This window comes from Bubalus bubalis, chromosome 4 (assembly GCF_019923935.1).
Source record: "Bubalus bubalis isolate 160015118507 breed Murrah chromosome 4, NDDB_SH_1, whole genome shotgun sequence".
Taxonomy (NCBI): domain Eukaryota; kingdom Metazoa; phylum Chordata; class Mammalia; order Artiodactyla; family Bovidae; genus Bubalus; species Bubalus bubalis.
Window position 1 is genome coordinate 144,989,230 of NC_059160.1, and position 15,178 is coordinate 145,004,407.

The window sequence follows — 15,178 nt, forward strand, 5'->3', positions numbered from 1 at the left end:
GTTAGTGAGCAGGAAGCTTAGGAGGAGGTGTGCTCAGGATTGACACCTGTAAGGGAGGGGATAGCAGCTGAGCTGGGCAGAGGGAGAGGTTGAGCACTGATGCAGTCTCAGTGGGCGCCTCAGCCGAATCCATGGGAATGTCCTGGGGTGATCCTGCAGAGTTGTCCCATAGTGGGGTGAGATGGGCAGGCCTTCATACCTCCACATTCGGCAGGCATTACGTGAGTTTAGTGTTTCATCCAGGAAGGGACTTGCTGGCTTGTTTAGCAGAAAACAGAATCAATAGGGTGTGTGTGTGTGTGTGTGTAAAGAGATTTATTATAAGAAATTGAATCACAGAATTATGAAGACAGGCAAGTCCCAAGATCTGCAGAGTGAGTTGGCAAGCAAGAGCCCCAGGAGAGCAAATGGTTTACTTCCAGCGTGAGTCCACAGGCCTAAGAACCAGGAGAGCTGATGATGTAGTTCCTCTTTGAGGCTGGCAGCCTCAAGGCCCATGAAGAGCTGATGTTTCAGTTCAGGTTTGAAATCAGACAGGAAGAATTCTTCCTTACTTGGGGGAAGGGTAGCCTTTTTGTTGTATTTAGGCCTTCGACTGATTGGATGAGCCCTACCCACATTAGGGAGAGCAATCTGCTTTACTCAGCCTACTGATTTTAATGTTTAAAATGCCCAGAATAATGCTTGCCTAGATACCTACATCAGTTCCCCTCCACCTCTGGGGCCTAGCGAAGAGTTTTTTGGCTCCAGGTGTAAGGGAGGCCTCTGCAATAGCATGTCCGTTCCCCAAGGGCAGGAGCTGTGGTTCTGCCTCCAGGTCTGGAAGCAGCACAATGATGAGTAAAGTTACTCTTGTCACCGTCTTACGTATCATACAGTTTTCTTATTTATTATGTTCATCGCCTATCTCCCTTCCTAGAATAACAGTTCCATGAAGGCAAGGATCTTACTTTGTTCTTCTGAATTCCCAACACTTAGAACAGAGAATGGTACATAATTGATGCTTTGTCTGTTCAGTAATGATTTAATGAGTGAACAAATTAGGCAGGAAGCACCTGCTCCCATCATGCCCTCATACATCTACTACCCAGGCTGGAGCTTCTCCACTGGGGTCATATTTATGGCCTGGAGGGGCCACTGATGCTGACTGAAGTGAGGTGGATCCTGGGTGTTTTGGGGTCTGAGGGTTCCTGGGGGACAGTCTAGACTGAAGGAGGTTATTTTGTCCACACATCAAGCCTTGACATTTAGACTGATCTAGATGACATCTGCGGAGAAGGCAATGGCACCCCACTCCAGTATTCTTGCCTGGAAAATCCCATGGACCGAGGAGCCTGGTGGGCTGCAGTCCATGGGGTTGCTAAGAGTCAGACACGACTGAGTGACTTCACTTTCACTTTTCACTTCCATGCACTGGAGAAGGAAATGGCAACCCACTCCAGTGTTCTTGCCTGGAGAATCCCAGGGATGGGGGAGCCTGGTGGGCTGCCGTCCATGGGGTCACACAGACTCGGACACGACTGAAGCGACTTAGCAGCAGCAGCAGATGACATGAGGTTCAACTCGTGCTTTTAGAAAGAGTAGCAGCCCTCCTTGACTTCCAGGGTCTGGGATTGTGTTCAAGCTCAGTCCAGCCAGTGTGCCCTGCCCTTGGACAATCATTTTATGTATATATCTCACTTTATATTCAAAACAGCCCCATGGGGTACATTCAGAGATTATGATTGCTTTATTGACGAGTCCAGGGAACCTATGCATTCATTCATTCAACAAATCCTTATTGAGTGCCTCCATGTGCCTGTCCCTCAGCGCCACACCTAAAGTTGGTCACAGAGCTCCTAAGTGGCAGAGCAGGGCCTGGACTGGGCAATGTGATGCCAGAGCCCACACTGGCCACTCTGCCCTCCTACATCACTGCTGGCACCTGTGGCCCCTGATCCCACAGCAGCTGTCACTTAGATGTGGACGGGTAGGACATCGAGCTCTCTCTCACCTTCCAGAAAGCAGCAGAGGAGACTCCACAAGGGCTCAGGCTGTGATGGCAAGTGCCCCTGTCAGCCCTGTGACCTAGGTTAGCTGGGCAGAGATTTGATGAGCCCAGGGCCAACCACAACTTCCACCGTGCCCAGATTAGTCAGCAGCTGGAAGCTCCTGAAGGCAGCTGTCTTCCCGGGCAGAAGGTTGAGCAGCCCTACTGGCGGGTAGCGGTCTGCAGGGGCCGGGCAGTGTGGTCAGAGGCCTGGCCTTGCCCTCAGGTAAACCCCAGCTGGCCAGGGGCCTGGCTGTGGTCTGGGATTTTCTTTCACAAGAGCCAACAGACTGGGAGCAGCCCAGTCCTGACCTCAGCACATGACCATCTCAGCAAAGTGAGGCTCTGGCAGCTACAACAGCAGAGCCTGGGGCTGTGCCCTTTCCTCTGGGCTCCTAGGCTGCCACTGGTGGAGCGGTGGTTCTCCCACCCAAGAGCCACAGAACTGGTCTTCCCACCTTTTCTCCCTGGGCATTTCTTGGATCCAGAAGGTTAAGATGCAGACTTGAACCAGGCAGCTGGGATGGGAATCTCAGCTCCATTCATACTGGCTAGTGCAACTCTCTATGCCTCAGTTTTTTCATCTGTAAAATGGGGGAGTTGGGGTGCGGGGTGCGGAATAAGTGTCTTCTGCAGTAATCACCATGTAAGTGTTAGCTAATACACATTTCTATTTCAGACAGAAGTTGTCAACACCATGTGTGGCTACAAAACTATCGACAAGGAGGTAATGTCTTTGAAATCTCTTTTCCCTGTTCCCTGTTCCAGGCTGCTCTTCCTGTTCCATCCCCAGGGTGATCGGAGGGGCTTCCAGGAGTGAGGCTCCTGGCTGTTGAGATCTCCCAATATTCCTGGCTGTGAACAGGAGCCAGGGACTGCCCGTGTTTTTTGCCCCTATCTAGACACAGAAGGACTTGGGGAGCCAAGAATTCCCCCCCCCCCTCCAGGTTGAGAGAAGCTGGCTGCCAGAGTTGACTGAGCAACTAATGTGTGAGGCCACCATGCCCTTGTCAGGGCCCCCAGTGTGTCCCCATGCCCAGCTGCATTCACCAGCCCGCCTCTGCCCTTGGAGCTGCCAGTTTGCAGATAGACACTGGCTCTCTCAGTCTGGGACCCAGGAGTCCCTGGGGGAAGAGAGTCTTTGGCTGGTACCTCCTGGGTCAGCTTCCTGGGCATTTCTCCTGGACTTGGAGAGAAGATGGGGTTGTGCTGAGAAGGGAGCTAAAAATAATGATGACTTGAGAGGGCCTCTGAGCAGTGGTTCTCAAACTGAGATCCCCAGACTAGCAGCCCCAAGGAGCTTTTTAGAAACGTGCACTCTTGGGGTGGGGCCAGTGGGTGACTCTGGCAAACATCTAAGATGCTGAACCACAGACCAGCAGTAGTTCTCCAAACAGGGACCCAACGGCTAGTTTTTATAATAAACATTTGGTGATGCCCTATTTGGGCTTCCCAGGTGGCACTAATGGTAAATAACTCGCCTGCCAATTCAGGAGATGTAAGAGATGCGAATTTGATCCCTGAGTCCGGAAGATCCCCTGGAGGAGGGCATGGCAACCCACTCCAGTATTCTTGCCTGGAGAATCCCATGGACAGAGGAGCCTGGCAAGCTGTAGTCCATGGGATCACAGAGTCAGGCACCACTGAAGTGACTTAGCATACACAATGCCCTATTGTTTTTTGTTATTCCAAAATGACACTCACAGATATTATAACCTACCTACCTATACACCTAATTCTAAAACAAGTGGCATAATGATTTGAGATAACTGAAAGTAGCTCAGTCATGTCCGACTCTTTGAGACCCCATGCATTATACAGCACATGAAATTCTCCAGGCCAGAATACCGAAGTGGGTAGCCTTTCCTTCTCCAGGGGATCTTCCCAACCCAGGGATCGAACCCAGGTCTCCCACATTGCGGGCAGATTCTTTACTGCCTGAGCCACAAGGGAAGCCCAAGAATACTGGAGTGGGTAGCCTATCCCTTCTCCAGTGAATCTTCCCAACCCAGGAATGGACCTGGGGTCTCCTGCATTGCAGGTGGATTCTTTACCAACTGAGCTATGAGGGAAGCCCCTGATTTGAGATAAAGGGAGAAATAACATAAAATGATTTATAACCATATACTGTATTTCAACATGTACATGCTTAGGTGCTAGATAGAAACATCAGAAGACAGCAAAGTTGATCAGCTGTTTGCACTGCCAGGGCCATCTGTTGCCTAGGAGGGGTGTTGTGTGGGCAACTTGCATAGCATGGGCATATTTTTTGCCATGGACATGGTTTTTAAAATGGTGAACAATTCTTGGATAAAGTTCAAACAAAATCGAATATAATTATCCCTTCAGATCAGATCAGATCAGATCAGTCGCTCAGTCGTGTCTGACTCTTTGTGACCCCATGAATTGCAGCACGCCAGGCCTCCCTGTCCATCACCAACTCCCAGAGTTCACTCAGACTCATGTCCATCAAGTCAGTGATGCCATCCAGCCATCTCATCCTCTGTCGTCCCCTTCTCCTCCTGCCCCCAATCCCTCCCAGCATCAGAGTCTTTTCCAATGAGTCAACTCTTCGCCTGAGGTGGCCAAAGTACTGGAGTTTCAGCTTTAGCATTATTCCCTCCAAAGAAATCCCAGGGCTGATCTCCTTCAGAATGGACTGGTTGGATCTCCTTGCAGTCCAAGGGACTCTCAAGAGTCTTCTCCAACACCACAGTTCAAAAGCATCAATTCTTCGGCGCTCAGCCTTCTTCACAGTCCAACTCTCACATCCATACCTGACCACAGGAAAAACCATAGCCTTGACTAGACGAACCTTTGTTGGCAAAGTAATGTCTCTGCTTTTGAATATGCTATCTAGATTGGTCATAACTTTCCTTCCAAGGAGTAAGTGTCTTTTAATTTCATGGCTGCAGTCACCATCTGTAGTGATTTTGGAGCCCAGAAAAATAAAGTCTGACACTGTTTCCACTGTTTCCCCGTCTATTTCCCATGAAGTGATGGGACCGGATGCCATGATCTTCGTTTTCTGAATGTTGAGCTTTAAGCCAACTTTTTCACTCTCCACTTTCACTTTCATCAAGAGGCTTTTTAGTTCCTCTTCACTTTCTGCCATAAGGGTGGTGTCATCTGCATATCTGAGGTTAATTATCCCTTAGTTTACCTATTTCTATTTCTGTAGAATTCAATGTATAGTAAAGCCAAGCAGAAAACACTGGTTTTTATGTCCCTGGAATTAGGCTTTGGGCTCAGATGATTATGGATGGGTTGTCACCCATCCAGATGCCCGGGGGACATCCAAGAGGCAGGTAGTCTGGGTGGCTGTCCCTCCAGAAGGATTGCCCTGAGCTCTGTAGTCCTTCAGCCCCCACCCCTATCTCTGTGACAAGCTTGAGTTCCACCACAATGTCAGCAGGCTCTCTAGGGAACAGTACTGCCTGTTGAAAGGCTTCCCCGGTAGCTCAGCTGGTAAAGAATTCGCCCGCAATGCGGGAGACCTGGGTTCGATCCCTGGGTTGGGAAGATCCCTTGGATAAGGGGACGGCTACCCACTCCAGTATTGTGGCCTGGAGAATCCCATGGACAGGAGCTTGGCAGTCCAGGGGGTCGCAAAGAGTCAGACACGACTGAGCGACTTTCACTTTCTGTTGAGACCCTGTGGTTTAGAGTCACCTTCTCAGGTTGCATATGAGAAACCCAGAGAGACTGAGGGACTCGCCTGGGCCTGGGATGAGTGGCAGAGTTGGGACTGGGGCTGCCAGGCACGTGCTCAGCGAGGCTCCTCCCCGCAGCGCCTGAGCGTGCAGAACGTCATCTACGTGCGGGGCTGCACCAACGCCGTGCTCATCTGGTTCACGGACAACTACACCATCATGGCGGGCGTCCTGCTGGGCATCCTGCTCCCCCAGGTGGGCTGGTCCCCCTCCACCAGGGAGGGGTGCGGGGGTGGGGTGGGCAGGCTGTGGGCCACGATGATGTGTGGCTTGGTGATTACAGAGTGCAGAGGAGGGACAAAACTAGGGTGAAGAGGGCTCGGGTACGCTGGGCTCGGACGGCGTGGGCTGGGGGGCTGGAAAGACAGGGCGAATGGCCCAGATAGTGAGTGACACCCACCACGCCCCTTCTCCTCAGTTCCTGGGAGTGCTGCTAACATTCCTGTACATCACCCGGGTGGAGGACATCATCACGGAGCACTCTGTCACCGACGGGCTCCTGGGGCCCGGCACCAAGGCCGGCGTGGAGGCGGCAGGAACGGGGTGCTGCATGTGTTACCCCATTTAGGGCCGTGGCCTGAGCATCGGCTCCAGAAGGACCATGACAGGACAGCTCTGCTGAGGCCGCGTCGGGAGGCAGATGGGGGGCTGGACAGGCCTGTGGCTCCTCTCTCCATACTCAGCACTGATCAAAGCCCCGGCTGTGTTCGCTCAGGGCTCCCGGACTACTGCGTGTCGGGAGGCAGAGCCACTCCCCAGCTGCGGGACTCTGTGTCTGCCTAGCCCGCTGGGCATGGGGAACCGGGCGCCCCTTCTCCAGGCTCCGGCCGCTGGGAAGGGGGAGCTCAGTGCTGGCTTCAGGCCCACTTCATTTCTGGTAGTGCCTTGGCCTTGGGGTTTGGGCCCTTGAAGGCAGTTTTGTACTGACTTGTAATCGGGGAGCGAGGAGACACACGTGCCCCGTGCTGAAGGAGGGGAGGGGTGCAGTCCCCGGCCCCCTGTCCTTCGGCCTCACTCCTGAGGCCAGGGTGGGCCTGTTTCTCAGCCTCCCAGGTGCCTTGAGCCCTCCCCAGGGCTGCTGCTTTGCTGACCTGTTTTTTTTACATGATTTTTGTAACATTCATTTTGTACACTGTTAATAGGACTTTCCGACTAATCAAAGCTGGATGTTCCCTGCCCCCTTACATTCTTCCCTCTCCAAGCCAGTTCATTAATCAGACAATAAAGATGTGATTTTTTTTTTTTTTTTTTTTTCTGGTGTTTCATTTGTGCTGTTTGGGTCAAGGGAGGGTGAAGAAAACCTCAGGTTGGGCTTGGAAGTCCCTCATTGGTGCAAAGATTGAAGGGGGGCCATCCTGGAGCCAAGTTTTGGGACAGTACAAGACACTGAGGCTGGGAGGAGGGAAGATCACTGAGGCCGCCTGCTCCCTGCTTGGAAACACCTCCCCCATCCTTTGGTGTTGCTGCTTCAGGAAATGGCTTTTCCCAGCTGTGTTTGTGGGCAGGGCATGGAGCCTATCCTGCCTGTCATTCCTGCTAAGAATTCACTGTGGGACCTCAGGGAAAGAGGCAGTGATGACAACCTGTTTTACAGACTGGGAAACTGAGGCCAAGCTACCACGGCATGAGTCTCCACTTCCAGGAAGTGGAACAGATTGGAACTAGGAAAGTGAGGAGTCCAGGAGGGAGCAGTGCCCACAAATCCGCCTGTGGCCATTGGGCTATAGAACTAGAATGATTCTCCGGCTGTAAACAGCCCATTGTTCCCAGGGCCTGGGGTGGGGCTGGACATTGCTCACCATTAGCAAAGGGTGGTGGGTGCTCGTCGCCCCCTGCTGGAGACGGCAGGACCTGCATGATCAGCCCTCCCAAGCCTTCCTGCCCCAAGACCTGGGTTCTAGATTTGCTCTGAGGTTCTTGGTAGCCAGAGCAATAGAAATAAACAGCATGAGCCCCAGACCTGAAGAAATCAGTTTAAGAATGTTAAGGGAACTGCCCATCACACCCAGCATTTACATAGTGGCCATGTGTACAAGCCTGCATTGTCTGACGTGGGAAAGGGCAGAAGAGGGCTATTTTTTAAAAGGATAGAATACTAGCAAGCACATCAGTGAGCACACTCTGTCTCAGAAACTTGTCTAAATACAGATATCAACTCCTTTCACCCTCACTGCTGTATGTGGTAATTCCTGTTATCTCCATTTTATTGATGGAGAAACTGAGGCATGTTGTGGTTAAGTATCTTGCCCAAGGCACACGCTGGTAAGTGTCAAAGCTATGACGTAAGCCCGGGTGGAATCTCCCTTGCACTCAGCCCCTCTGTCCCACTGCCTCCTTTGCCTCGTGTGGACACATGGTACTAAGCGTGAGGAACCAGTGATATCTGCTACTCCAGCTGTCTCCAGCGGGTGGTGACGGCAGCTGCTGCTGGAGTCTCTGCCTGGTCCCCACTGTGACCAGTGCACACAAGACCAGGTCAGACTCTGTGGCTGGTTGGCCTCATGGCTGCTCTCCGAGGTTTCTCTCTGTGCTCAGAGTGGGTGGCAGCTGCCTTGGGGACAGCAAGATGGCAGAGGCATTGAGGAGGCTGGGAAAGCACAGAGTCTGCTTATCCAAAGTCATGTTGCCCTGGTACTTGTAAGCTTCTGTTTACCTTGACCTCCCTCTTTTCACCACTGCTCACCAACACCCCCAGCTCCCACTGTTGCTTCTGTGGATCAGGGATCGCAGATTGGTGCCCACAGGTGGCTGAGCTGCTGTGGACACTTAGCTCTTCTTTTTCTTCCAAACCTCAGCCACTCATATCTCCAAAAAGCAAACAGATGCCACAGAGAGGACTTTTTTAGTCCTGTGGTTGGGGTGCCCCTGATTTGCACCCTTTGTGCTTCCAAAGCAGTTACATCATCCTGACCTCTCATCACACAAGGATGGAAGAATGACCTTCAGAATGAGTCCTTTTCCCTCACCATGGCACACAGACAAAATGACAATCTTAATGCAGCCTGCAATATCCGTGAAACGGGGAGATTTGTAGGTTTTGATTTTGGACTTTTTTTGTTGTAATATATTTATAAGAAAAAACAGTAAAATGCATTAAGGAAGATTGGGTTTGTATAAAAACTGCAAATACAGTATTCTCCAAACTTATTTTTAACAGTGTATTGAGGTATATTCAACCTAAAATAAACCACACATATTTCAAGCGACAAATATATCACTAATGACACCATCACCACAATCAAGATAATGAACAAACCTATCATGCTGAAAAATCTCCTCTTTCCCATTGGTGATGCTTTCCTCCTCACCACCCCCTGTCCCATCTCCAGGCGACCTCGGATCAACTTTCTGTCTTTATACACTATTTTGTATTTTCTAAAATTTTATATAATGGATTCATACAGCATAGACTTTTCTTTTTGTCTGCATTTATTTTTGCTCCGCATAATTATTTGGAGCTTTATCCATTTCATGGCATAAATCAGTAGTCCATTCCTTTATATTGCTGAGTAGTATTCCATTGTGTGGATATGCCACAGCTTATCCATCCATCTACAGATAGACATTGGTATTGTTTCCAGTTTTTGGCTGTTCTTAATACAAATAAAAGCTGCTATAACCACTCATGTGCCTGTCTTCATATACACTTTCATTTCCCTTGGGTAAATATCTCAGAGGGGAATAGCTAGATCATATGCTAAGTGTATGTGTAGGTTTATAGGAAACTGCCAAAATATTTTCCAAAGTGATTGCTTGATTTTATATCCCCACCACAGTGTAGAGTCCAAGTTCCTCTACCTCCTTGCCAGTATTTGGTATGGCCAGTCTTTTAAATTTTGGTCATTCTAATGGGTGTGTGATGGTAAATCATTGTGGTCTTATTTTGCATTTCCTTTTTTGTCTCTCTCTCTCTATATATATATATACACATACATATATATAAATAAAAGCATAGTTGGTTTACAATATTGTGTTAGTTTCAGGTATACAGCACAGTTACACATATATAACTGATAATATAGTATAATATAAACATATTGCTTTTCAGATTCTTTCCCCTTACAGGTTATTACAAAAATTATTGGGTAGAGTTTCCTGTGCTATACAATAGATCCTTGTTGATTAAATGTTTTATATGTAGTAGTGTGTGTATGTTGCTGCTGCTGCTGCTAAGTCGCTTCAGTCGTGTCCGACTCTGTGCGACCCCATAGACGGCAGTCCACCAGACTCCCCCGTCCCTGGGATTCTCCAGGCAAGAACACTGGAGTGGGTTGCCATTTCCTTCTCCAATGCATGAAAGTGAAAAGTGAAAGTGAAGTCGCTCAGTCGTGTCCGACTCTAGCGACCCCATGGACTGCAGCCTACCAGGCTCCTCCGTCCGTGGGATTTTCCAGGCAAAAGTACTGGAGTGGGGTGCCATTGCCTTACCTCCCAATTTATCCTCCCTTCCCCCAACCCCCCATTTTTGAGAGGATGACTCCTTCTTTGGGTGACTTCTCTCCAAGCAGAGTGTCAGTTAAGCAACAACTGCCTCTTTTTCATGTTTGTTATTCACCAGCTCTGTGCTCATCTCTTCACCTGTAATAATAGTGTATAATAACCATGCTATGGAAAGGGGGATTGGGATAAGAAGGGTTGAGGAACATGTCTAGGGTCCCCCATCTAGTAAGTGGTACTGCCAGGATTTGAAAACATGTGTGAGCCTGGCATTGGAAATCGTACCTACCATTCTGGCCGCATCCCTGAACCTTGCTGCCAGCAGCAGGTCCCTGGACTTAGCCAGTTCGTTCTTAACTCACATGGTTTTGCCTATCATCTCACCAGAAAGATCCAGCTGTCAACTCTTCCATATTCCCTCTCCCCATTTTCTTAGTGTCTCACTTCAATTCTGTGTGTTCAGTTCAGTTCATTCACTCAGTCGTGTCCGACTCTTTGTGACCCCATGACTGCAACATGCCAGGCTTCCCTGTCCATCAACTCCCAAAGCTTGCTCAAACTCATGTCCATAGAGTCGGTGATGCCATCCAACTATCTCATCCTTTGTTGTCCCCTTTCTCCTCCTGCCCTCAATCTTTCCCAGCATCAGGGTATTTTCCAATGAGTCAGTTCTTCACATCAGGTGGCCAAAGTATTGGAGTTTCAGCTTCAGCATCAGTCCTTCCAATGAATATTCAGGACTGATTTCCTTTAGGATGAACGGTTAGATCTCCTTGCAGTCCAAGGGACTCTCAAGAGTCTTCTCCAACACCACAGTTCAAAAGCATCAGTTCTTTGGTGCTCAGCTTTCTTTACAGTCTGACTCTCACATCCATACATGACCACTGGAAAAACCATAACTTCAACTAGACGGACCTTTGTTGGCAAAGTAGCATCTCTGTTTTTTTTAATATGCCGTCGCGGTTGGTCATAGCTTTTCTTCCAAGGAGCAAGCCTCTTTTAATTTCATGGCTGCAGTCACCATCTGCCGTGATTTTGGAGCCCAAGAAAATAAAGTCTGTGACTGTTTCCATTGTTTCTCCATCTATTTGCTATGAAGTTATGGTACCGGATGCCATGTGTGTGGAAAGACTTATTTTTATGGTTACCTATTTTGCAGATGGAGAAAACTGAGGCCAGGCTAGTAAATTGTATAGCAAGTGGCTTCACCAGGAACCCCACAACCTGGCTCCTTCCATGCCCCTGCCCTGCCTACCACCCCCCTGGGGCCTGGGACCTGCGCAGTAATAAGGGGTTGATGGCTCTGGTGCCCAGGTCCTGATTTCCCACAGTCAGAGCCCTTGGTGAGAGACTGATTTGCAATCTTGAGAGCCTAGGAAGGCAGAAAGCACGTCTCCCGGCAGGCCGCATGTTGCCACTAGGTGGCGCTGCAGGCCCGCCTATTGGAGCCCAGCACGCAAACTCCACTGCTCTCGCTCTACACCCCCGACAGCCGCGCCGGCGCTGTGGCGGTTGCTGGAGTGTGCCCTTCAGTCCCTACCTCAAGGAGCGGGCTAAAAGGTGAGCGAGTCTAAAATACTGGTATCTGCGTATAGTTGTTGTTCAGTCGCTCAGTCGTCTCCGACTCTGCGACCCCATGGACTGCATCACTCCAGGCTTCCCAGTCCTTCACTGTCTCCTGGAGCTTGCTCAAACTCAACGTCCGTTGAGTCGGTGATGCCATCCAACCATCTCATCCTCTGCCTTCCCCTTCTCCTCCTGCCCTCAATCTTTCCCAGCATCAGGGTCTTTTCCAGTGAGTTGGCTCTGTGCATCAGGTGGCCCAAGTATTGAAGCTTCAGCATCAATCTTCCAATGAATATTCAGAGTTGATTTGCTTTAGGATTGACTGGTTTGATCTCCTTGCTGCCCAAGGGACTCTCAGTAAATAATCGTTAACTGAGAAACGGAGGCTGGATACTAACAAGAGGTTTCTATTACTGACGGTCGTTTGGACACGTGTGTGTGTGCGCCTATGGGCGGGGTGTACACCGTGCTGAGCACACTCTAGGCTTCGTCCTTTTTAGTCGCTGCAGCAGGGAGGCAGGCTCTTTAGTCCCGTTTTGCAGGTGAGGAAACTGGGGCTGAGTCAGTCAGTGGTAATAGAGGGAAGAACCAGGATTTGAAGCACTCTGCCTGCATCCTCTCAGGATCGCCTGTTGGTCCAGTGCTGACTCCTCGTCCACCTCAACCGGGACCCCAGGTGAAGTCCACTCCACCAGCACAGCCTCGGGCCCCCAGCATGGTGTGACCACCAGAGGGAGGCCTTGGCCTTTAGGCGGCTGCAGAAGGGCCTCAGGTAAGGCCCTGGGAGGCTGGCGGGCACCTATATGCCAGAGAGAGGCCGGGAGGCAGCAGGACTCTGGAGGGCAGTTTCTGTCTGTGCAAGGATGGTAATTGCTCCTGCCCAGGTGAAGGGGAGGCCACGCATGCCAAGTTGCTGCTCTGCGAGGGCTCCGCAGCTAACCCTGCCCCCAGCCCTTGCCCCTGGCCCTGAGCAGGCACACAGTCTTAACTGTGGCCGGCGCATGTTTTATCTGTTTACCTGATTTGTTTTGCTGTTACCAGTCTCAATGGCACCCCACTCCAGTACTGTTGTCCGGAAAATCCCATGGATGGAGGAGCCTGGTAGGCTGCAGTCCATGGGGTCCCTAAGAGTCAGACACGACTGAGTGACTTCACTTTCACTTTCCACTTTCAGGCATTGGAGAAGGAAATGGCAACCCACTCCAGTGTTCTTGCCTGGAGAATCCCATGGACGGAGAAGCCTGGTAGGCTGCAGTCCATGGGGTTGCACAGAGTCGGACACAACTGAAGCGACTTGGCAGCAGCAGCAGTCTCTGTTACCAGTCTCTGACAGGCGGGGTTTTGCCCGCATCATGCACTGCTGTCTGCCCAGTGCTTAGATTAAGGTGTCTGGTGCGTGGTTGCTTCTCAGAGAGCAGGTGTTGGCCAAGGGATCGTAAATGACCTGCGGCATGGGGCACATGTGCTCGGCAGGGCCCCTCGGACTCAGTGGACACCACCCCCGACTTGTGAACCCCAGAGGGCCAGGCTTGGTGCATTGCATTGTTGTACAGGCTGTTGGGCTGGTCACATCTTTGTCCCTCTCAGGGCTTCTCTCTCCTCCTCCCTGGAGGAGCATCTAAAGGTTTTCAGGTGTGGTGGCTCAGGAGGTGGCTATGCCAGAGGTAAGGATGACCTTTCATGCCACCTGTCACTGGTCATGGCTTGCCACCTCCTCCCGCTCCCTGCCCCTGTATCCTTTCCTCTATCCATCAAAGTGAACATGCTATGGCTTCCCGTCCCCCTTCCAATATTCAGTCAAAACCCTCGTGCAAATAGAAATATGTCTGCATAAATTTAAGAAACTAAGCCTGTGCTTGAGGCAGATTTTGTAGCAACTTCTAGCAAGGACCCAGACTGAGATACCATTAGCCAAGAGCTGGTGGGGCTTGGCCTCCTGGATGGGGTTTTTATGATTTGGCCTTAGCTGTCCAAGGCCATGCTGATGGGTAATGCTGGGGAGCCTTTAGCATTGGAGATTTCTTCAAAATCATTTGGACCCTGCTGGCAGCCAAGGTGGGTCTCAGAAACCAATTCCATTAAGAAGAGCCACCTACAGGCTCCTGTACCATGTTGCCTGGAGAACTGGAACTGGGTCTCACACCCAGAAGGGGAAACAGCCCATGGAGAATATTGGCCAGAGCTTGGCTGGGTACCACATAAGCCCACATCTTCCACCGTAGATCTGTGAGGAAGATTCTGCCTGGGTCTGGGGGTCCTAGGTGGGAGCTGGGACAATCCATGAATCCAACAAAAGGCCCATAGAAAGAACTCTTCATTAGAGGAGCAGTCCGCAGGAGAAAAATGTGAGCCTATGAAAAAATATACAGCCAAAAGGAAAGGAGGACGAGAAGGCGGGGCTTACATCTTATAACTGTAGCTCTAGCACCTCATAAGACCCACACAGATTCTGCTCAATAATATGTTAAGTGAATATGTGACTCAAGAGTATAACCTTCCTCAGCCATGGATTTTACTGGCAAAATTAGAATATTTGGACTTCAGGCTCTATATAAGGTACAAGAGAATACAGCTGCTATTAAATAAGACAGTTCACGGGAAGAGGTCTGGAAAACAAAAAATACAGGAGCTGAGTTACAGTTTGCACTGGATGCAATAAATAGTGGACCTGAAGGTGCAAAAATTAGATGAGAGGTCGAAAGGGTCAGGTGGAGAGGCATTCCCAGGATGCACAGGAAAGGGTAAGGACAGAGCATTGTGAAAACACACAGGGATGAGGACCATGAAATCAGGTGAGAGGTCGAAAGGGTCAGGTGGAGAGGCATTCCCAGGATGCACAGGAAAAGGGTAAGGACAGAGCACTGTGAAAACGCACAGGGATGAGGACCACGAAATCAGATGAGAGGTCGAAAGGGTCAGGTGGAGAGGCATTCCCGGGATGGAGCAGAAAAGGGTAAGGACAGAGCATTGTGAAAACGCACAGGGATGAGGACCACGAAAGCCTTACCGAGGGCAGGCGTTGTGTGCCTGCCCCACTTCCTTGCACCACACACACATGCACACACTACGGGAAACAGGCAATAAATCTTAAAAGAAATAAACTCTTGATTGAAAAAAGAAAAGGACACAATAAAGGTAAAGCTGTGCAGTTCTGGCACTTCTTTCACTTTCCCCAGTGCTTATAATGTGATAATATTTATGAGCTCTCTGGATAAAGAGAGAAGGCTCCCAGACCCTGGTTTCAGGGACGAGAATGGGTGAGCCCTAGACGCTCATGTAGGTGCCCTAGGAATGGTGACAAGGATGTCCATGAAGTGCTGTTTGTAAAAAGTGGGAAACCACTCGAGTGTTCACCGAAAGGGAGTGAATTCCTAGTGGGTGGTGGGTCCTTGCAGTGGACTCCTTTACAGCTTTAAAGGAAGGAACCCAAGCT

The 15,178-nt window shown here is 50.2% G+C and overlaps 1 protein-coding gene across 7 annotated transcripts in view; it reads left to right on the top strand.

The window, feature by feature from the left end:
* The window catches only part of TSPAN15 (tetraspanin 15), a 54,598-nt gene extending 47,608 nt beyond the window's left edge, over positions 1-6,990 (top strand). For 6 of the 7 annotated variants that reach the window (XM_025284659.3, XM_025284657.3, XM_025284654.3 and 3 more), the window contains 3 exons: positions 2,709-2,756; positions 5,821-5,937; positions 6,161-6,990. In XM_025284659.3, coding sequence (XP_025140444.1) covers positions 2,709-2,756; positions 5,821-5,937; positions 6,161-6,310 — 315 coding nt within the window. In that variant the 3' untranslated portion in view covers positions 6,311-6,990. The remainder of the gene's footprint in view (positions 1-2,708; positions 2,757-5,820; positions 5,938-6,160) is intronic. The other variant, XM_025284658.3, reaches the window with a different exon arrangement.
* The last annotated feature ends 8,188 nt before the right edge of the window (positions 6,991-15,178 follow it).